Here is a 22500-nt window from a genome sequence, read left to right on the forward strand (position 1 = left end):
AGTCATACAGTCCAGACATTTTCATTTATTGTTTGTTTTTTTGTTTATATAACAAACAAGGGACAAGTAGAATAGATAGGGACTGTCTGAGATAACCACATTTTGGCATTTGGCAATGCTATTTGATTTACTTTTATTTATTTAACGCGACCATGCTTAAATGTCATATTGTTTCACATTTAATATCTGAGAATGTTAAGAAAGGCTATTTCATTTTATTTGACCTAATTCAACCGCTGCAAGTCAAAAAGATGCTGATAACGCCCCCCCCCCCCCCGACCAGACAATAATTCAGATCGATTCGAGTATTGGGTGGCGTTCATTCGGCAACAAATATTTCATAAACGGCCCAGCCCTACATGTGTTCATTGCCGCACTTAATATTCCTTTGCTTGGAGAAAAAATTCACCATGGCATCAGGATGTGGAAATCTTGCCACAGGAGGCCCATTATTGAAATGTTCATCCACACCCCCAAGTGCTCTCCTTGCAGCCTGTTCCTGAGTTCTGTTTGCACCTACCAAAAGTGACGATTTGTCTTTATTTAGTAAATTCTTAAAATGAAGGATATATTTCTATCAAAATACATCATGAGTAGTGTGAGTTGTAGCCCGGTACCGAGATCACGTTCACAGTTCACACGGCCCAAAGGAAGGTGAGGGCAGAACTTAAAAGTGACTGATTACGGATCCCGCATCACGTCACGTCACCCCGGTATTGAGCTCATTACCGTCACCGCAAATAAAAATAAATATGCCTGTTAAATGAATCCTGAAATAAATAAACAAGGCAATAAATGTAGAAATATATGCAAATATAGATATATATGAGTAAATATACGCCGACGGACCAGGTGGAGGTGGCGGTGCGTCTGGCTGAGGTGCTGAGGTGCCATTCACGGGATATTTGGTATCATTTTCATAGCACTGCGGGGGGTTTGGTGAGACCCTCCAAATCTTATGTGTTGCTGTTTTAAAGCACGCAAAGTGAGAAAGCGAAAATCCTGCAGTGCACACCGCGGCGGCAGTGCAGGTGCACACTCGCTCGCTTTCCCATTTGGAAAATTTGTTTTTTAGTTTTTGTTTTGAACGTTTTGAAAAGGGTATTTTGGAAACCAGTCAGGTATTAAGATTTTTAGTATAGGCCATTACAAAAAACAGAGCACAGCGCTAGTCGGGCAAAATGGGATTCTGTAAAGTAAAGGTTGTCTTCACTTGGAAAAATTGTGTTGTGATAACCTTTAAGCAAGACGTTCCCGATTTTAGGATGAAAGGGTTGTTTCTTTGCCCTGCAGGTCATTCAAGTAAAGCACCGCACAGTGAAAAACCTTCTCCAGATAATTGTCACTTATATATACTTATATATAATATATATATAAAAAATACAATATTTAATAATATTATTTATATATTTGTTTCAATTTTAGATTCAACTAACTGTCATTGCACAGAGTACAAGTACTGAGGCACAAAATGCATTTCTCTGCATTTTACATCCGAGTACCGACCTGTGTTGCTAGAAATTGGTTAAAGTTTCAGAAAACCCCTAAAGGTATTTCAAATTCTCTATTTGAAGGAATTCCACTCCCAATTTAATTTAATGTCATTACATACTTACTGCCTGTGTGATAGGCTTCATAGGGGCACAATTTTAGACGACATTCATGCAGTCAAGATTCTACTACAGAATATATAAACCCCTGCCTGCCAAAGGATTAAGACGTGTTTGTGTGTGTGTGTGTGTGTGTGTGTGTGTGTGTGTGTGTGTGTGTGTGTGTGTGTGTGTGTGTGTGTGTGTGTGTGTGTGTGTCAGTGGCATGTTAAACAGATGGCCCAGGCAGTTGGTTACTGGGTGGGTTTCACAATCCCACCAGTCGAACGGAATGAGGAGCAAATTGTCTCTTCTCATCATATGATTTTACCATCTAATCTTCTATGTTATCTAAATTTGAAGGCAGGAATCTGTATGTCTGTCTTGTCTGTCTGCATTTTTGCATGTTCTTCGATTATCTCTACAACCGTCCATCCGATCTACTTCACACTTGGCGATTGTATTGGACCCAAGGACGTGCAGCGTCGAAATTTGGTGCAATTTGGACACGTGACGTGTGAAATAATAATCTTTCAATAAACAGCGAGCCAGCGAGGGGCAGGGCTTCAGGGCTCTGTGACCGAGTCACAAAGAGTGTCTTTCCTTTTGTCAAATGGTGCCATTAAAATGTCTTAAAAGTCTTAAACAAGGGCCCTGGGTCCCAAAAGTCCCCAAAAAACAGCCCCTAGTCCCTTAGTCACCTTAGTTAGCATTATCAGGTAAGCAATTAGTGCCTAATTCACAGAGAGTCAAAGATTTGTTCCTGCCTGAAATCTTTGCATTGAGCCCTGTGCTTTGAGGAGTAGGTTCAACCCCCGCCCCCCTCGCCAGAGATAGGGATATAAAAACCCGGCGGGCCCCGTAAGTTGGTGGCACCCGGCTGGAGGGCGGACGGCATTGTGAGGACGTGACTCGGATCCACCAACGTACGGCGCAGCAACTTGGGAAAGGTTACGCTATTTCTGATTGCACTTGCTCCACATGGCTCGTGTTTCCACCGCCCGCCCTCCCCTTCTCCTGTAACTGTGGCAGCCATGCAAAAATCGACTTCCTGGGTGGTTATGTCACGGCAGGCGTAAGGAATGCTGAAAAGGTGGGATACCACCATCTGCGATGTACTGTATCTACACACTGTTCTTTGACCAAATCCTGTTTCGATGATCGTACCATTTGTTTTGCACGTATATGTTGGGGATCTCTCAAAATCATCACAAAAAAAAAAAAGAAAAGGAAATACAGTACAAAAAAGGGAGTGACAGATTACAATGTTTCCCTGTGATCCTGTGATCACATGCTATTTCCTCTAGATCAAGGGTTGGCTTATCTAGCAAAAAAAAACGATCCAGCGTGGTTTCAGTGGCAGTTGGAGAATCTGTACAATATAGTGGGATTTGATTTATATCCTCAAAGCTGCAGTGAGTGGCAGAAAATGCCTAATTGACCGAAAAGGAAAACACATGCGTATTTTATTCCAGAAGTCAACCTTTCCCCTTGTTTTGATTTCACTCTGTAGGCCAGCAGTATGTACGTATGAAGTCCAATGGAATCCTGCTGCATGTGTCTCTTATTCACTTTGACTGTTTGGCTCCACGTGTAGCCAGAACTTGACAGGGCCCTGCTGGAAAAAGCAAAAAAAAAAAAAAAAAAAAACAGGCAGTCAACTGTGCTTATTGGACTTTTCCCTTTTAAAGAAATTAATGGCAAAACTTTCTGGGGTCTAAGTAATATCCCTGGACTTTGTCAATGTATTGGCGTATAGGCAGGTAGAGGCCGGTTGTTTAGAATGGGTTGATAAGGTAGGGTACACCTTAAAACAGTATTTAGTGGTTATTATTAGAAACCCCTGCAGCAATATAGGATGCTTGTTGCCTGGCACATGAGACGGCACATACTGGCATCTGCCTACAGTTATGTGTCAGTGTACTGATTCATTGGCCCATATTATACAGGCTCGCTTTTGTCTGTGTGCACGTTGAACACAAGTTTGCTCATGCACACACACACGCAACACAACTCAACACAACACACACACACACACACACACACACACACACACACACACACACACACACACTCTTCAAACATCCGCCCAACTGTACATTGGTTGTATATCTTAAAATGCCTCAGAAACTTTACCTACGGAACTGAACAATATGTCATTTAAATTGGAGTTCTCTTTAACTTCGGGTCTAGACTCGACCCCGACGGACTGACTCACGCTCACGCTCGTCTTTCAACGAGAGATTGTGGAAAAAAAAAAAACCCTTTTGAGATGATTCGCCAATTAAACCTCAACGCCAACTATCACTGGTATTGTGATTTTAACGGAAGACTCATGCATGGGGTTTCCAGTGAGTCACTGTCTGCAGTCTACTGGGGCTGACCATCTATACCACACGCCTTACTCTAATTAAGATGACATTATACTCTCTGACCATGAAAACCACTCGGTGTCTATTTTTAATGAGTTTTCTTTTATAGCTGAATTTTTCTATAGTCGTATTTTGTGTTCTTGTAAGAAATGATGTCAGTAATATGATGTGTCACCGGTCAAAATGCGAAGCAGAGAAATAAGTTGTTTTTAAGAGTAGCTTGAAGTAGTTTCTGGGATATATTCCATATTCCATCAATGTTTGAAATGTATTAATCAAGATATTGGTACCAGGTCCTAATCCTAATACCAAGTCTTAACTAACACAACCGCAGACATGTTCAGTGTGAAGGCTGAAAATGCAACGTTAAATGTTATGTGGTAAATACATGTTAGAATTGTGTCATTGCCTTGATTATGTATTTACATTTGAGTGTGCTTGTGTAATTTCTCTTCAGGACCTCTTCCCTGCCCCCGCTAGATTGGCCCCTGCCCAGCCAGTTTGGCCAGTACGAGCTAAAAATTGAGGTTCACCCCAAAGCCCACCATCGAGCGCACTATGAAACCGAGGGCAGCCGAGGAGCCGTCAAGGCAGCGTCTGGGGGCCACCCCCTCGTCAAGGTAACGGCCCTTTGTTGCACTTTCCAGAAAGCATTTCTGAAAATGCCTTACCAGAGGCGGTATTTATATGACTTTTATAGCTTTTAGGCATGCAGGGGGGGGGGGGTGATTGCGATTCTGGCTTCTCGAATCGAATCGACTCAAATTTCAAATTCCAAAAATCTTTTTTTTTTTTTTTTTTTAATGGTGATAATGTGGTTTTATGTTCTATGGAGCACTGGTGTCACTAGGGTTGGTGTCGCCCAGCGGTAACTCATGGTGCGCATGTCTCAACAAACACTTGCAAAGTGCATTTACAAAATTGTTCGTTACATGACAATTCAACTGCACGCTCACTAAATGAAAGGTGATGTATTTAACAACATAGCGCCACATTTAAACACCATACAATGAAATAAGGAACTTCTTATTGCGACACAATACAGCGCATCGCTCTATTTAGAGCAGACTGGGCGCAGCAGGGCCATTACTCTTAAAGGGACAGTGAAAGCTTTTCTCAGTATTTGGCCATTTAACTCAAAATGGATTATTCAAACACAAATTAATATAATTTCACATTCGTCTTGATTTGGTGAGAGTTCAAAAATAAATAAATAAATCAAACAATAACTTTACCTGCGTTACATAAACATGTATCAAGAAACAGTATTTCTCCCCCACTTAATGTTTTTTTTACAGCTAAATTTTGTTCAACAATCTGCACATATACAGTATAACAGATTCATGTTTTTTTCTTTTTTTAACAGTAATATCCCCCCATTATCCCCCCTAACCCCTCCAGCGATCCCCTCCCTGCTCATTAAAATAAAATAATGACAAGTAAAATGAATAATAGTAATAATAATTTTATAAATTGAATAAATACCGATAACAAGATAGTTGTAAGACTCGAGAAATAAAAAAGAAGAAAAAATAAATGGGCTATTGGAAATACTCATGTCGACCTAATCTTAAACACTGCAACCCTACAAGGTCATAGTCCCAGGCGGATGTACCCGTACATTTTTGCATCTGCATATTTACCCACTCTTACACTTAATATACCTACATACAGCTATGATCCACAGTTTCTATATCCAATTGTTTCGAAGTGAGAGATGAGAGGCTGCCAGTGTTTTTAATTATTTTCAGCTTAGCCACGTACAGCAAATTTGGTCTTTTCCAATTACAGAAATGCCACAAAGTCCCGCAGCCATGACGCGCGTTTAAGGGGGGTGAAGGATTTGTCCATGAGAGGAAAATTCAACGATGGGAAATTAAAGAGGCAAAGGAGATGACCTGAATATGTTTAGCAGTCATTCTAACACCCTCCTCAGGGATACGAAAGATAACAATGTGAGACGATGGGCCCTGAGTCAGTTCCAATATCTCCAATATAAGATCAAAAAAGTCAAGTCAAGTCTGCTGGCGCCTGAGTGAATTTGCCACAAATATCAGAGAGGTTTGGATAAATTGTCGATAATCTAACTTGGATCCTAAATGGATCCTATGAAGTACTTTGAACTGAATGAGGCTTGCACAAGTAAAGGATGAATATATTGCACCTAATGCATCGTCCCACCATTAATCTAACAATGTTATACCCAGTTCAGTCTCCCAACCTATCATGATCTTATGCAGAGCAAGGGGAGTCACTGCTGATAAAAGATTGTATATGAAAGAGACATGGTCTTTTGACAAGTCAGTAACCGCGAGTACATGGTCCATGCCTGGGGGCGGCAGAGCTTGCAGAAATGCTAAGGTGTTGGATTTAGCAAAGGTACAAATTTGGAAATACCTTCACAGATCAGAATTCTGAAGGTTGAATGAGGAGCGTAATTGTGCAAATCTAGCACACACGCCATCAACATAAAGGTCACCCAGGCAGGACAGGCCTTGAATCAATCTTAGCTGGTTGAAAGAAGTGGTTGTTGCAAATAGTTGTAGCTAGGGGCAGGGAGGTCCAGCTGAATTGTTGCCTAATTTGTTGGCAGATTTTCAAAGTGGTAATAACTATGAAATTAGAAAAGTGCTGTCTAAGTTTAAATGGAAGGCGGCTACACACCAGAGCTTTAAAGGACGAAGAATGACAAGAATTTGCTTCTTGTTGACTCCAATTATTATCTGTATCCGAGATCCAGAGCGCATTTTTATGCACGTTAGATGCCCAGTAAAATGATTTAAACTTCCCCCCTTGTGTCCTCCCCAAATTCTTGGGCTTTTACCCAATCTAAGATTATTGAATCCAATTGATGAAAAAATAGTTTAGGTACAAAAACGGGTACAAATTTAACTAAATATAAATATCTGGGGAGCACATTAATTGTAATAGATTGCACTCTACCTGCTAGAGAGAGGGTGGGCTGTTCCATCTCTGCAGATTAGTTTTCACTTTGGTTGTTAGAGCTGTAAGATTTTCCTTGCGCAGGGAGTGGATAAAGCTAGTAATATTAATTCCAAAATATTTAAACCATATGCTATATCATTTGAAGGAAATATTAGACTGGGATATTCCCTGAGCCAGCTGATTAATGGGAAAACATTCACTTTTCTGTATATTCAATTTGTACCCAGAGAAGGTTCCAAAGGCTTAGATAAAATGGACTGGCTAAAATATGCGAAAGGGAAATTATTGGATCATGTGTGTGTGTGTGTGTGTGTATGTGTGTTGTGTGTTGGTTCTGGAGTATAAGGTCAGTATTATATCGTGATGCCTCCAAGCAGCGGAAAAAGCCCCGAAGCCACCTCTGAAGCCTGCACCTGTACGGACACCCCATGGTCGCAGGAAAGCCCCAAGCTTCCGCCCTGCAGCCACAGAAGACCCCCTAGCCCCCAGTGAAGCCAGAAACCCATGGAGCAAAACCAACGCCTGGCCCAGAGGAGCTTAACCCAGCCCCGGAGCACCCGAGGAGACCCTGCACCCCTGAGGTGCACACATACAACCCACCCCCATGAGCAGGCACAAGACGTAGCCGCAGGCGTAGAACCCGGGCTGTGGGCTCCAGGCACGGACCGCAGGCCCACGGCCAGCTGCCTCAGGGCCCGCTGCCCCACGGCTCGCTGCCTCATGGTCTGCTGCCCCGCGGCCCGCTGCCCCAACCGCGCCCAGCGCAAGGGCGAAGACCGCTTCACAACACCCCATCCAGCCGCGAGCCCCGAACGCCCCTCCACGTGGCCGAGTGTGCTCAGCGCAGGGCAGACCCTGGTGTGGTGGAGTGTTGTTCGGAGTAAGATTTGTGTGCGAGTGTATGTGTTCTAAACTAATATGAGTGGTATTAAAATTTACGGACGGACGAGAAGCAGGTTGAGGCAGGAGCGTGACGGGCAAGATGGCAGCTGCCCGCCACATCCCTACCCACATAGCTCGAACTCCACCCATCCCGCCAACCCTAGGCCTATTGTGTGGTGTATGTACTGAGTAGGAGTTTATTTGTCCCCTTGAGAGCTACACGGACCATGACGGATTAGGACCATTTACGTCCATAAAAAAAAATGGCGTCACAATGTTTTGCTCGGGCGTGCTTGTCTCCGCCCCCAGCCTCTGACGTAAGCTGTTCTTGTGGTGCCGCTCTGGAACCAGTTTTGCGGTTCCAGAGCCATTTTTTTTTGCTGTCGAAACGCGAAGAACAGATTCCAGATAAGGCACCGGCTCCAAACCAGCCCTAGTGGAAGCCTCAGTGGGAAAGGGGTCACAGTGATCTGGTGAAGCTGAGAAGTTTTTGGAAATATGTATAAACCTAATAGAGTACTGCAGCGAGAAGAATGTCTTAGATACATGTAGAATCGGATATAAGAGGAAGAAATGAAAAAGAAAAGAAAAAAAGGACCAAAAAATAAAATAAAATCCCTACACATTCACGAGTGAAGGCAGCTTACTATAAGTGAGAGTACAATCCTTCTATCTTAAGACATAGAGCGCTGATGAGCTAACATATGAACTTTTAACACATGCTGACCGGTTTGGAAGTAAAACAGGAACGTGGCAGAATAGCACAAGAATGCCAGAAAATAGATGCCTGAGCTATGAGGCTTTCGAAAGAAAATAAGTCAAATTAATCAAACATCCAACATGACGCCGTTCATAAAGGGAAGAATAACTAGTATCCCATACGGCTAGGTCTAACTATAAGGTGTATCCTCTACTTTATGCGATTGAAAGGAGATGTGAGACAAATATAACACTGTTGGGAATACACAGACCCGCTTGCACATATGCATAACGGTTAACATCAGGGTGAAACTATCCCTGCAGGTGAGCCAGAGGCTGGATCTGTATCTGCATATCAATGCGCTGTGGCACACGCCAGAGCCTGCGCCGCACACCACGTAACCTGGGGGTTACTTAACAATATCATAACATTAACATGAGTAGAGCACTCCAATGGGAAGACACATCCGAAATAAAAGGGGAATGACATGACAAGTTGTTTAACATATGACATATAGTTTCACAGATTGGTGACGGGAAAGCAGAGACAATCTCATCCTACGGGTTTTGTTAACCAACCAACGTTAGACATCATTGACACAAGGCCTTAGTACTAAAGATCAATGCAAAGCATATAGGCTATATGTGTATAGATATGCACGCGTAATCAAATAGGCATACATGCACAGACCCCACACCCCGTTACCTTACTGACGTGTAATAGCAATTTGAGGCAGGTCCTGATTTTGTTGTGCAGTTTGAAAGGATCAATTTACTGTAAGTCCGAAGCAATCCATAATGTTCAGTGAGTGAAGTCAATAGTTTTTCCACGATTTTCTATTGAAGGCTTGACGGAGCTGAAGTTATAGCAAGTGCCGCGGTGGTAAAAGGTCCAGTTGTGGTGTCCGAAATCGATGTTCAGTTCACATGTCCATATTCCAATGGTACTGTAGAAGTCCATAATCCCAAATCAAGGGTTAGCGTTATAACAAGGAGCTTTGAAGAGGAAACATCGTCTGACCAGAGATGGACGTTGAAGTTGGTCCCCCATTCCTGGCCTGCCCCCTGGAGGAAGGACATGGGGCAGGCCTCGATGGGAAGAATGCGGAAAGTGTGTGTGTGTGTGTGTGTGTGTGTGTGTGTGTGTGTGTGTGTGTGTGTGTGTGTGTGTGTGTGTGTGTGTGTGTGTGTGTGTGTGTGTGTGTGTGTGTGTGTGTGTGTGATAACAAGAACTAAAGCTTGTCCAGTTTAATCTTTATCTTAATCTTTGGTCAGGCTGAGATAATCAAGTTTCAAAAAAGGGGCCCAGGTGTGCAGTAGGCAAATCAGCCAGCCAGTGTGACATCCGCAATCATTCAGGTGCATGTCCCGGCGCAAGTGGGGAAAAAGCAGGATACCAGGGGCCTTGTCCGATGCAGGCTCATTCAGATAAATTTGCCAGGCGCTGATTGTAGAACATTTCGGTATCTTCTGCAGTGGCGAAACCTGCGCTCGACGCCCTGGTACGTTAAAGAAAGCACAGCTGGATGGTGGAACTTGAGCTTGATACCTCTCTTGTAAAGTTTGGATTTGACTGTGATGAATGAGGCGCGCGCTTCTTGGCAGGCTCACTGCTCATGTCTGGAAAAATGAAGATCTTTTAGCCCCGGTAGACAAGTTGTCCTCGTTTCTTCACTAGGGCAACTACCTGCGCTCACTGTTGGCAGCGTAGAAAGCGAATGGCCATGGGTGGCGGTCATTCTCCTTCCCCTGGTTTTGGCCTCGACGTACGGTGTGCCCTGTCAAGCTCTGGTAGTGAGGCGAACAATTAATCTTGCAATATGTCAACAAAAAAATTTGACATGAAATCTGTGGCCGAACGTCCTTCATAGTCCTCAGGTAGGCCAACTCCTCTCACTTTTTACGACGAGCGATTTTCAAGGTCTTCTGTCTTGTGATGGCCGTTCTCAGTTTGGATTTGTTTGACCTGTAGTTCAAGGCTGGTTAGCCTGTCGTTATAGTCGGAGAGAGCGCTTCACATTGCACTCATATGAGGACCAAAGTCCTGCACCTTGATTCGAATCGCATTTAGGGTTATTTAAATATAAGAGAGTGAAGCTTGTTATTCGGCTGAAATTGCTGCTCTGTTCTTCTCCAATTCGGCTTACAGGTCGAAAATGGTCAGATTGGAGTTAACTTCCCCGTGCGCAGCTGCGGCGGCCATCGTTGGATTAGCCGCTGTAAGCATGGCAGGTTCCATGGTCAAAGTCTTTCTTCTTTTTTTTTTTTTCCACCTTTCTCATTTTTTCCGGACATTATCCAAAGTTAGACTACATCCCGTTTCTGACGCTGAGTGCACTTGAGGTTTACGGACGGTGTGAATAGTAGGAATTTAAGAAGTCGCTCAGGTGCTGCTCTCTGTACGCCTGCTTCACTTGGTCGCCATACCGGAAGTCCCCTGCTTCATGTTTTAGACCGTCAATTTCTCTATTTAGTTATCAAAGAGTTATGTAATCAATCGTTATACATTTACGTTTATCATCCATTTTAATCATAGAATATTATGTGATGAATATAGTTGTACATTTCTTAAATGTAATATTTCTTAGATTATATCAAGACTAACAACAGTTTTACAAATTGTTTTGTAAAATCTTTCTACATTGAATTACTGTACAACATTATAAGTAACTGAGCGGAAGCCTTTTTTGATTTATTTCATTATTTTCCTTTAATTATTACTTAATTCTAGAAAGAGTTATTGATATAGGTTCACAAATACAAATTATCACAATATTGTTGCTAAAACACCAGAAAACTAACATCTACTGTAGTCAAATGGGAAAATTATTGAATCGAGAATTATATAAATACATTTGTTAAATTAGTGATATTTAAATATTGCTGTTAATGGCAGAACCAGAACACTGCATGTTGCGTTGGTGCGTTTATTCACGTTCGCACCGGCACCTGTTCACGTTTTAATGCCTTGCTTTGTCATCTGTGATGTGAAGACAGCAGTTTTCCGCACACAACCTAAAAGTGTGCGTCCTGCTCATAGTTGAGTAATAAAATCCCAGCGCTCCACGGAGCATCTCTCCTGCCGGGCTGCTGACAGCGCTGCCGGGCTGCTGACAGCGCTGTCAGGCGAAGAGTCAACCAATGGACGGAAGTAGAGCAAGGTTATTACAGCAGGGATGCAAACAACTTGCTTTTCGAAGAATGTCGCTTTTCCCTGTTAATTTAGGTGACTTGATTGAATCGTCCAGATCCAAAGGGTTTTTTTGGGACGACCCCACCCACAATCGATTAACTCTTGGACTCGTTCTCTGATATTACATGAGAACTAAGACACTGGCACCGCTCTGGTCTCCGGTTGAAAGCAAGAAAGTGATGCAGAGTTCACAGGCTCGGAAAACCATTGGCGACAACCATAAGTATGTTTCAGACCTTTTTTCGCCATACATGTGTTTTCATCCCTGCACAGTCACTAAAACTAAACCAAAAAACATTTTAGATAAAACTAGACAGAAAGAAAACAAAACTAACTGAAACAATATTGCGCACTTACAAGACAAACTAAAATAAAATAAAACATATACAGGAAATGTCTTTAATTTTAGTCTTTTTTTGTCAATTTGGTCAGATTTGTCAACATATAGCCGTTACAATACAATAACCAGTTATTGTCTTGGTAGACAGACAGCATTAATAATGAGCATGGCTCAGACATCTGGTGGAGAGCTACTTTTAAATGGAAAGATGCAAATTAGAATTTACCATGGTTGACAATGAGGGGACAAACTAAAAGACTGTTGAGATTCTTATTGTCTGTGTGGTGCGCATATACATGTGGGTGTAAGAGAGAGACGGGCTAAGTGTGATCAGGTGAGTGTGAGCAGAGGAGTTAGTGTTATCACAGCTCATGTCTGTCTTGACTTGTGTTTCTTCCCCTCTGAAGATTCCAATTCTGTAAAGTATCAGATAAAACACAAACTACAAAGAATTTAGTTTGGTTACTGTAACTAGCTTTTAAACATTATTTTGTATCACATTTTCATTATTAGGCAGATGTACAACTGCATAGTATCTTAATTACTCAAAATATGAGGTGACAAAAAATGGCAACCATACTGTAGTTTCCGCAACCAAAAGCTGAAGCCTGGTTGCCAGCCTGGCAACCGCTTTTAGTAATTAGTTTTGAGCCCTGTTGTAACCTCAAGAATCGAGATCGAATTTCCAAAGAGTCCCACCCCTAATAGCTCTGTAGAACATTCTGTACTGTAGCTTATTTGCACTGTCACAAACCTGCAAATTTAAATATTTTATTGAGAACAAATATGAGTATGTGCAAGTGAAAAAGGGATTCCTGGTTTGTGCACATTCCGGCCGATTGGGGTTCGGGCGAGAGATAGAAAAGTCACACCAGGCCACAAAGCTCTTCTTCGGTCATCCTAATGCCTGATGAAGCACTTTGTGACCTAGGCGACTTAGGTGACTGAAAGATTGCCTCAATAATCAACAAATTGGCAGCTGAGGGTTCTTTTTATGTGCAGATGTCCTTTCTCCCTTGTGTAAACAAGTATGCCAACAATTTGTCAGAGTTGTGAAGATGGCTCTACAGCTTTGAGTGTCGCAGTAACACATTGAGAACTGAGAAAATAGTGGAGCTGTCTTCCACCTCAGGTTGGAAAGGCCTCTAAATGGAAATGTGTTTATGTGATGCAAACGCTTTCTTATGAAGCCCTATTTATGGTTTATTTAAGTAGCTAATTCGATTTTCGAGCTCCTAAATTAAAACAACTCCCAAAATTTCAAATTTCGCGATTCTTGTAATAATGTTCCGTTTATCAATGGAAAAGCTCTCCAGAGAACGATCGCATTAATGTAGGAAATAATGTACGGAGCACATACTATGTCAGATTAGTCTCTCGGTAAACAAGCTACAGGTCACTGACATGTCAAGGAACATTGAAAAGCCTTGAAATGTACCGAGGATCAGATTCCCCTCCGCCAATTTCAGGACTGATTTATGGAGCCTGTGCGTTAACATGATGCTCCCCTTTTGCATTACTCACGAGTGAACCCATCGCCCTGAACACCTGCACCCAACACCCACAGCATTAAACACAATAATGGACATCACCCTGGCAACCTTCAGCCACAAAATAGAACACAGAGCATGTGTAACAGGAACGGGGCTTGGTTTTAACCTCAAATATACCCTTGCCCTTTGGGAAGGGAATATATTACCACTGTTTGTCATGAGCAACTCCTCAAGAACACACATTTCAGTGTAAACATGTTAAAACCAAGTTGCACGTCACCGATGACAAATGTACTTTTTGTGTGCCCCTGCTAGTCAATTTGATACTACCGCTGGTTTTCAAGACCAAGGCTATGTTAATGAGCTTTCAATAAGTTATCAGAAAACCCCATACATACTGCATACATCAGAAAGTATTGCTGAATTAATCTCATTTTATACATTTGCGTGTTCAAATTTTGGGATATTACAATACCAGACATTTGGCTGTTGAAATTCCATTATTCTTATATCCAATTTGATGGCAAAGAAAATAAAAACAGAGAAACCCCAAAACCCATGTATTTTAGCAAACACTCATTTATTTAAAAAAAACAAAAACATTATTGGGTAAATGGGACAATTATTTGAATAAATAATTTGTGTTTGACACAATTTTATTTGTATTTTTTTTATTTGACCGGGTCAGTCTCATTGAGATTCACCATTTTCTTTTACAAGATGGACCGGGCCAAGAGAGCAGTCGCCAATGTTACCGAATATGCAGCATAAACACACAGCACATGAAGGAGAAAGTGCGACAACATAAAATAAAAAACATCAACACCAAAACAATTGACACCGGTATAGTTTACAGCTTTTGTAGACGTCAATGCCGGTGACGTCAGCAGTCAGCAGCTGCACGGCACCAACTCGGTGCTTTTGACACTGTGGGGAAATCTCTTGCTCTGATTTTTGGCATTGACTTTTGCACCGAGGTCTGGGTTCTTATGACATCCCTATTAGGATTATCACATGTACCTCCTCTGCCCACGGTCACCCCATCAGTCAACCTGTTTGAGGCCGAGGAGAAGGCAGCAGAGTCTGTCACCATGGCATACCCGGCTAATCTGTCATCCGATAGCGTCGGAGAGAGGGAGAGAGGGAGAGAGGGAGAGAGGGAGGGAGAGAGAGACAGAGACAGAGAGAAGGTGAGCCTGTCAGCGAGCACTGCTGTTCACTCGCCCAGAGTGAGAGAAAGAGAGCAGCAGAAGAAAAGAGAGAGAGAGTCCAGTGAGGTGAATATTTCATGAGCGCAGCGACAGGTTTTTATTATGCGTTTGAGCGAGGGACGTGAACATTGTGGAGTCCAACAATAGCAGAGCTTAGAGCTCAGCCGGTCCGCCGGCCTTGTCAACCCACCAGGATCGCCTTCTACGCTGGAGGCCGTTGGAGTCGACTTTTAAACAGCACAGCACCTACCCACTGGTATACTGTATATAGTGTATAACTATTACAATGTAAGAAGGTAGAACTGAAACAACATTCAAAGTCAAAATCCCCAGTCAAAGCATTAAAATTTAGTTTTAGATTTCTTAGATTTGTAGGAGTCCCATTCTTGTTTCAGTTGTTCATTGGAAACAAGACCCATGTCTCCACCCATGTCCAGTCATGTATATAGCTTTACTCTATTCTGACTCCGGGCCAATTATTAACCGTTTCAGCTGCAGTTAGCCCCAGATTCTGCCATGCCATGTGTGACGATGCATAATTTAGCCATCGAATTTGATCACCCCGGCATTGGCCGCACTTGCCCCCATTCCCCACCCCCAGAGGGAATTGTTTGGCTGTGGGATTAATTCACCACATTCTGTAGCAGCGAGCAAGTAGAGGGCTTAAGGAGTTTCACTGTTGCTGTTGTGACGTGCTATTCGTTTTAGTAGCTTACTGTGTGTAACTGTTGGTTTGGCCACTGACAGAACATAATCTGAATAACATACACTGAATAATATTTAACCGCAGTTTTCAGGTCACACGCGTAGAACTGGTTTTGAAATCCTAAATGTATGTTTACATTTGTCGCAAAACACTGCAAATAAATATGTAGGCTGACCTAAAAATTCATTGTTCGTCACCTGTTGACTTAAATCACGTGAGGGTAGATCATATCACTTGCTTGGCAGGTCAGACAATCAATGTCTTTGTTTACTGAAAACACTCTTTGTTGTTGGTCTGTTCAGGCTCTTCATGTTTTGAAGGCAACATAAAATTGAAGGCAGCACATGCAATAAATGTTGCCGTTTAACCCTGTGATAGCATTATTGTTTTTTTTTTACAGAAACCCATTTGCTGGTAAATCGAACAAATGTATTGATAAAAAACATAAAGACATGTATGCAATACACAAAATATGTAAAAATCCTTGTCAATTCACCAATGCCAACGAGGTCAAATCCAGTTAGTAAAACAAAACTCTCATTATGCACCACTCATTATAATAACAAATGTGTGCAGCGTACGGTCAGACATAGACACAAATATCCTTCCCACAATGTTTTCAAATATTTGAACGAGTTTAAAGTTATTTGGATAATTCAGAACGATTTTCAAGAGAATGGCTCTAAGTGCCATAAGTCCTGGCTTTTGGCTCTATTATCAGCTGACACACCATATACCATATCACCATCACCAATAGCTACTGCTTCCAGCATTTGTAATCATCACACACATTTTGTTTCGAACAAAGTCAAGCCGGTCCAATTAACTGTGGAGGCAGTGCGGTTTCTCAAATTTGAATTCAAACTAACAGATTATCTTTCATTCAGCTGTAGTCATTCAGCTATTTTCTTTTTTTTTTTTTTTTTTTGTCCATTGAAGAGTCATTTCACCCCCACAATTTTTCAGAATGAAAGAAGTGGGTGAGGACTGGCGTGGAGGACGTGGCGTGTCTCGATAGTTTCAGTCAATGCGCAGCGGTTGGTGGGGATTGGACCCATCTTCTTTTTTTTTTTTTTCCCCCTTCCATTTTTTAATTCATGACGTAGGGAGCCACTAAAAGCGCTGATTTATGTAGACGTTCTCCCTATTTCAACCAGTAGATGATGTTCCGAGCCAAACCTTCTATCTGTAATGCCAAATTAATCGAATTTGTAGAGAAGCGTTAATATTTTGACCACGATTTCATTTCATGACTGGTCTGTACTTTAACTTACAGTTAAAACAACATGTTCTAGTGTGCAGTAGCTCTTCAAGGGGTCACAGCATATTACGCTGTTGACTAGCCTGCATGTATCTTGTTTTCTGGGTGCACTGTAGCCAGCCAACCCCCTTGCAGCACATTGACGCCGGTCCTGCAGTTTGCGGTTGCGGTTTCTTTACCATAGAAAGGGATTTTTTCATCTTTAATATCCATTGTTGATGTGCATTGTTTTGGCTGTTACCACTATAAGCAAGTTAATTGAAATCAGATAGGTGTTACCGCTAACCAGGCCTTCTGTGATCTGCCTGCTTTATTTCTACGTGCTCTGCTCACTGCGGACCCTCCTTTACCCATGTGGCATCACTGACTGGTGGAGTGATGTCACCCAGTGATGCCACAGCAGCCACCTGGACACGCCGGTGACTTCCTTTTTTGGCAAACCCGTTGCTCAGACCGAGGCACCGGCAAGATGCTATGTCAACAGCAAAACAGGAGCATGTGACCATGTTCGACAGAGCGCTCGGGAGAAGGGCTACACGCGTGTCAAAGCTCAAGGGATGTTGCTCTGCGTTTTCTGCTGTGTGTGTGTGTGTGTGTGTGTGTGTGCCTGTTCCTGTTCCTGTGTTAAAGATTCATATAAAGATAGGTGATAAGGGATACAGAAAACAACTGTACACATGATTTCTGTTTCTCATCCCTCTTGTCTAAAATGATTGGTCAGTTTTGTGTCTTAGTGAGTAAATAAGTCTGAGCATGACTCTATATTAGACACGGGAAAGAATTCTTCACATGGGCATATACAGTATAACGTTCTATGCTGTGGCTCTTTGAATTCAGAATGGTTACAGTTTCCATCTCTTATTGGCATGAGTAATAGTTTGGGAAGTTTCAGGAGGTCATTTTTCCAAGCTGCCGCCATATCAAAGTGTTCACAAGCGAAAATCCCCGTGTTCTGGTTGTTTCTTTGGTCTGATCACCCTTTGAAATGGGTTAGGGTTAGGGGTTCAAGTTTTTGAACCTGTTTCACAAGTCTGAGGATCATAGAATGTGTGAACTACTGAATGTCTTTCATTGTAATTGTCCTGTCTAAATGTCCATTGTAATTGGGCGCACGGAGAGCCGTGTTCGTGTCGGGGTCCGTGAACAAAACGGTAGAACAAAACCAAACACATTTTTGGAAAGGTCTCATCTTGTAGGTTTACATAAGTTTGAGACATTTCAGTGGGCCCTAAACAGAGATATTGCCCTTTGAACCCCGACCAGAGGTCACATTTGAAGCCTTTTGTCTGAGTTATTAATAGAGCTACCAAAATAAGGTCATGGTCTGGACATGAACGTTTAGAGGGGAGGTAGTGTCAATAGGGGGCGCCACTTAAAATTACCTAACATATAATTAAGGGCTTTGCAAATGACATATGTAAATTCTGATGCAGGTATATTCCCCGACCAAATGAACCCCTAGTAACACATGCATGTCATTTTTCACCCATACCTTCTTTTAACTTTTAAGTAACACAATGGCGCAGTATTGTCTTTTTTGGGGTAACCGTTAGGGTTTCAAATGTTTATAAATAATTGCATAAATATTACACAATATATATATATAATACCTTTTTTTCTCCTCAGCCACAGGTCCGTATGATATCAACCTTGTTTGAAGAAAAAACATGTTTTATTCGCGGAAAGTACTACACTATCCATAATACTAAGTGTAACAACGACGTCTCTGATTGATGGAGCTTGCTCTTACTATGGAAATGGTATACCGCACTGGCTGATCGGCCTTATGAAATGTTCAGCCAGGCCTGCAAATGCTGACATTGAGATACAATTAACTTGTATCTATGAAGGAAATTCATACCGAGGGTATGACCCTATATCCCTATTCTCGCCCAACCTTGAATTTAATTCACCATTCAATAGATAGAAAGCGAGACCAGTGTCCAGCTTTTATTTTGTGCTAGTCAGAACGAAATTTAAACCCATGCATTTAAAGTATAAAACATCCATGGTCCCCCCACATCCCCGCAGTGGCGTATCTTTGTCAGGTTACTTTAGTGTATGTATCTGCGCCCTGCACCCCCCCCCCCCCCCCACCCCCCTTCTAAAGTCAAAGAAAATCTCCCCGTTCAAATTCATTGAATTCAATTTTGTTTTATGTACCATGAGAAAATCTCCCCATTCAAAATGAATTGGTTTTAATTTTGCAATTTGTGGCGGGGCGGGTACGTTATTGCACGTAGCGGGTGTGGGGTGGGAGCGGGTTTTGAAAATCAGCAACAGGCTGGCTGCGAGCCTGTGTGGACAGTGGCCGCACAACGGCTGAAATGTCGTGTTGCTTACAAAACGTTAGTGCAGCAGTGACTTTACGGAGGCAACCAAATAAAATGTTGACTTTTATTGAAATGAGATTTTCCACTTTTATGTTTTTATTTTGTTGTCATATATTAAAAAAATCTAAAATACTAAACAGGTGGTTGCCAAAGGGAGCAATTAGAGGCGTTCACATGGTTGCCAATTTAATCTGGTTGCCGAAGGAAACTGTGCGACCGTAACTGTGAAGACCTGGAGTCTTTACAACATATGTTAAATATGTTGTGAAATAATATGTGAATTGCATGGCTAACCACTTTAATTACTGTGTACGTCTACCATCGTGCTTGCCCCAGATTGTTTACATTGTGACAAGAAGAAACTGTTCAGAGCATGAATGCATACTGCAGTTTGGTAACTTGTCTGTAGTTACACACAATTGTTGTCACAGTAAGTAGGTTTTGCACAACGACCATCTCCAAAGGGAGAGAAATAGTGTTTAGTTTTCATGTGGACTGTGTAGAATATGCCTCAATTGTAGTGCTGGTTTAGTTCACCGGTTTACAGACCAGACTCCTGAGCCCTTTGGAGAACTGAGGCCACTAAAGAAATATGACTAATAAATCATGGAGGAGGGAAATCTGTTACTGAAGAAATATCTGTTTCAGCCAAACTTTTTAGTTCTTAGAAATCCTACCAAATCAGATAGTATAGTATAGGATCCACTATTGTAATGATTCAATTTACTATGAACGAATCCATACAATATTTCTAAACCTGCAGCACTGACAAAATAGTACAGTACAATATCACACAGTTATGGTGGTGGCACAGTGGCACCGTGCATTACACTGCTGCCTCACAGAAAGAAAGTCCTGGGTTGGAATCCTCGCCTGGGGCGCTGTTGGCACTGCGCTCCAGTGGGTTATCTCCCAATTAGGGGCCTTTCCATGTGGAGTTTGTATGTTCCCCCAGTACTCACATGGAGTTTCCTCCATATAATATTGTAAGAGCATCCCACTAAAAACATGCAAAAGAAACATTGTCTGAGGGGCGCTGTAGGCTGCCCATAGCTTCTGGCCTGCCCCCCGGGGAAGGACAAGCCTTGATGGGATAAAAGCGGAGAACGCACTTCACGGCCTCCATTAATTGCGTGTGTGTCACCTTAGCTACACATATGCATGTGTTGTGGTGTGTGCAATGACCATTAAAGACAAGCTTGTCCACTTTCATTTTCCTTACTTGATCATGGCATTAACACTGTAACAAGTGCTGTCCCTACCTGGGACTACTGAGGTTAACTTTTTAATTGCAGTTCTTTAGAGCTTGGTGTTGTTTTAATATTTTCAGTACCAGTACTAATAAGAATACTTTGGCTTCGATGTCCACTGCTAAATATTTTTTTTTTTTCAATTCCTAATTTTTGGACGGATAGTTGAAGTCATATACTGCTTTACAATAAAATAATTCCCATGTCTAGTTCAAAAAGAAAATCACTTTTGGAAAAAAAGGCAATTACATGACACGTTTATTCTGACTGTTTTATATTTGGCTGATGGGGAAGAGATTAACTACTTAAGTATCCAAATTTGGCATTGAATGCCACAGAACATTTATGTCAATATCCTAAAGGTATCTGATTTCGAAATCCAGTCCTACATTTGTTTTACTAGTAGATGATTGAATGAGAGCAACCGCCTAATGTCTAGTATTTGTGGACTAATTTCTGAAAATAGATGGGGATGTTAAAGTTTCTGGTCAGAAGAGTAGGCCTCCCTCCTGGCTGTTATGAGCAGCAGTCAGAAAATAAAACCCAAATAGTGTGAGAATATTTACGTGACCTTAAAAAGGGACCTGCACAGCAGACGCACTGCAGTGGTTATATCTGTTCATAGGCAGTTATAGGCCCCTCCTTCGGGACAAGCTGCAGACCATAATCGGCACACCTGTTGCTAGGAGACATGTAAGTCCAAAGCCTCTTCACTGCCTGGCTGAGGTATCCTTGTGCGTATTTAACCGGCTTAATTGAGTGCTTCTCTCACCCAAACAACTTGAAGCAGCCCCTCTGGTACAACCTGCCGGGTCTATGGATGCACAGGGAGGCAGACACAACATGGACGACGGAGAAACACAGTGTACTCATACATATACTCGGCAGGGTTCACAGCAGAGCACTGGAGCTTTCTTTTATTTTCTTTTTTATCTTTTTCAGGTACAGTGCAAACATACAAATTTTTTACAAATCTGCAGTTTTTAGATTAGTCTTAGAACCTGCTATTAAAAACACTCAGATGCATTCGACAATGAGCATGTAAAGCCCCTTTTCCACATGAAATCCAAGCATTGCCAGATAAAAAATGTCCGGCAAAGGCAGTAGGTCGTCATTCCCACATAACCTCCCTACCGGAAAAGTTCCGTATCGAGTCTGTTCCCACATAGATGACTGTTCAGGGTACGTTACGTCATGCTCACGCCAAAGGTGTCTGATATCACACGAGACTAGGCAACAGAATTGTTTTTTAGACCAGCGCTTGCTCCCCGCCCCGTGAACTCTCCCCTCCGCTGACTGAGAGGGGACAGAGCCCCCGTCCCCAGATGCAACAACCCTTACCTAAAGTCATTAAATCAGTGTGATCATTTTCAACCTGTCCTCCACTCTCTGCCTCTGGAGAAGGAACGTTCTCCACCCGTTCTACCTCTCCCCGTCCACTCGCTCCCTCCCCAGCTCAGGGCAATTAGCCAGAAATTATACTACTTTGAGAGTGGGCAAATTTACAGAATCGACACAGGCTCAAAATTCCCACATGATTACTGGGAGATTTACGGCTTTCAGTGCTAGTGGGAAAGGGGCTTAAGTGCAATATGAGTACAAACAGTGAGCGGAGAGTTAAACCAAACAGTATTTCAATTTACAACACAGAAGTAAAAACACATGCACTTCTGCGGTAGTTGGGAACTGTCAGTCCACAGTCTCCGGTAACAAGGATTTGAAAGATAGCACAGCAGACGCTATCTGAGAGAGCGTTACATTTCCCTTGGCTTGGACCGGCAAAATGATGTTGACCTTTTGGTGGAAGAGGCGGCAGGTGAATCACTGTCAATCTTCTTCTCATTTCCTTCACTCAGGAGCTTTTTCCACCTCATGCACGTCACACCGTGTCAACCTCGTATTAAAAACAAAGTAAAACTCAGTCAACTTGACCACCAGCCGTACCTCATCCCGTTCGGTTTCCCGTGCTTCTTGTTGTGCTCCATGACACATTGCGACTCTCTCAATGCACTGGACGCTCCGGCGTGGAGACATACGTGCACGGGTGTGTACAGTGTGTGAACAGTGGAGCTGGTGTTGCCCGAGGCCTGTATTTGATGTAAACATGTTGGAAGCTTGGCTCTCACTTGATGTAATCAGGCTTAGTGCACAGCAAGACAGCGGTCACTGAGATGGGGTGGAGGCAAAGAGAGAGGGAGAGAGGGAGAGGGAGGGAGAGAGAAGGA

The 22500-nt window shown here is 42.5% G+C and overlaps 1 protein-coding gene across 1 annotated transcript in view; it reads left to right on the forward strand.

Moving 5' to 3' along the window:
* The window catches only part of nfatc3a (nuclear factor of activated T cells 3a), a gene marked incomplete at its 3' end in the record, with an annotated part of 77381 nt that overhangs the window by 24495 nt on the left and 30386 nt on the right, over positions 1 to 22500 (forward strand). Inside the window, exon 3 of the mRNA XM_079997625.1 lies at positions 4419 to 4581. Within this exon, the coding sequence (XP_079853751.1) occupies positions 4419 to 4581 (163 nt within the window). The remainder of the gene's footprint in view (positions 1 to 4418; positions 4582 to 22500) is intronic.

The sequence above is a fragment of the Zeus faber genome, assembly GCF_960531495.2.
Source record: "Zeus faber genome assembly, chromosome: 3".
Taxonomy (NCBI): domain Eukaryota; kingdom Metazoa; phylum Chordata; class Actinopteri; order Zeiformes; family Zeidae; genus Zeus; species Zeus faber.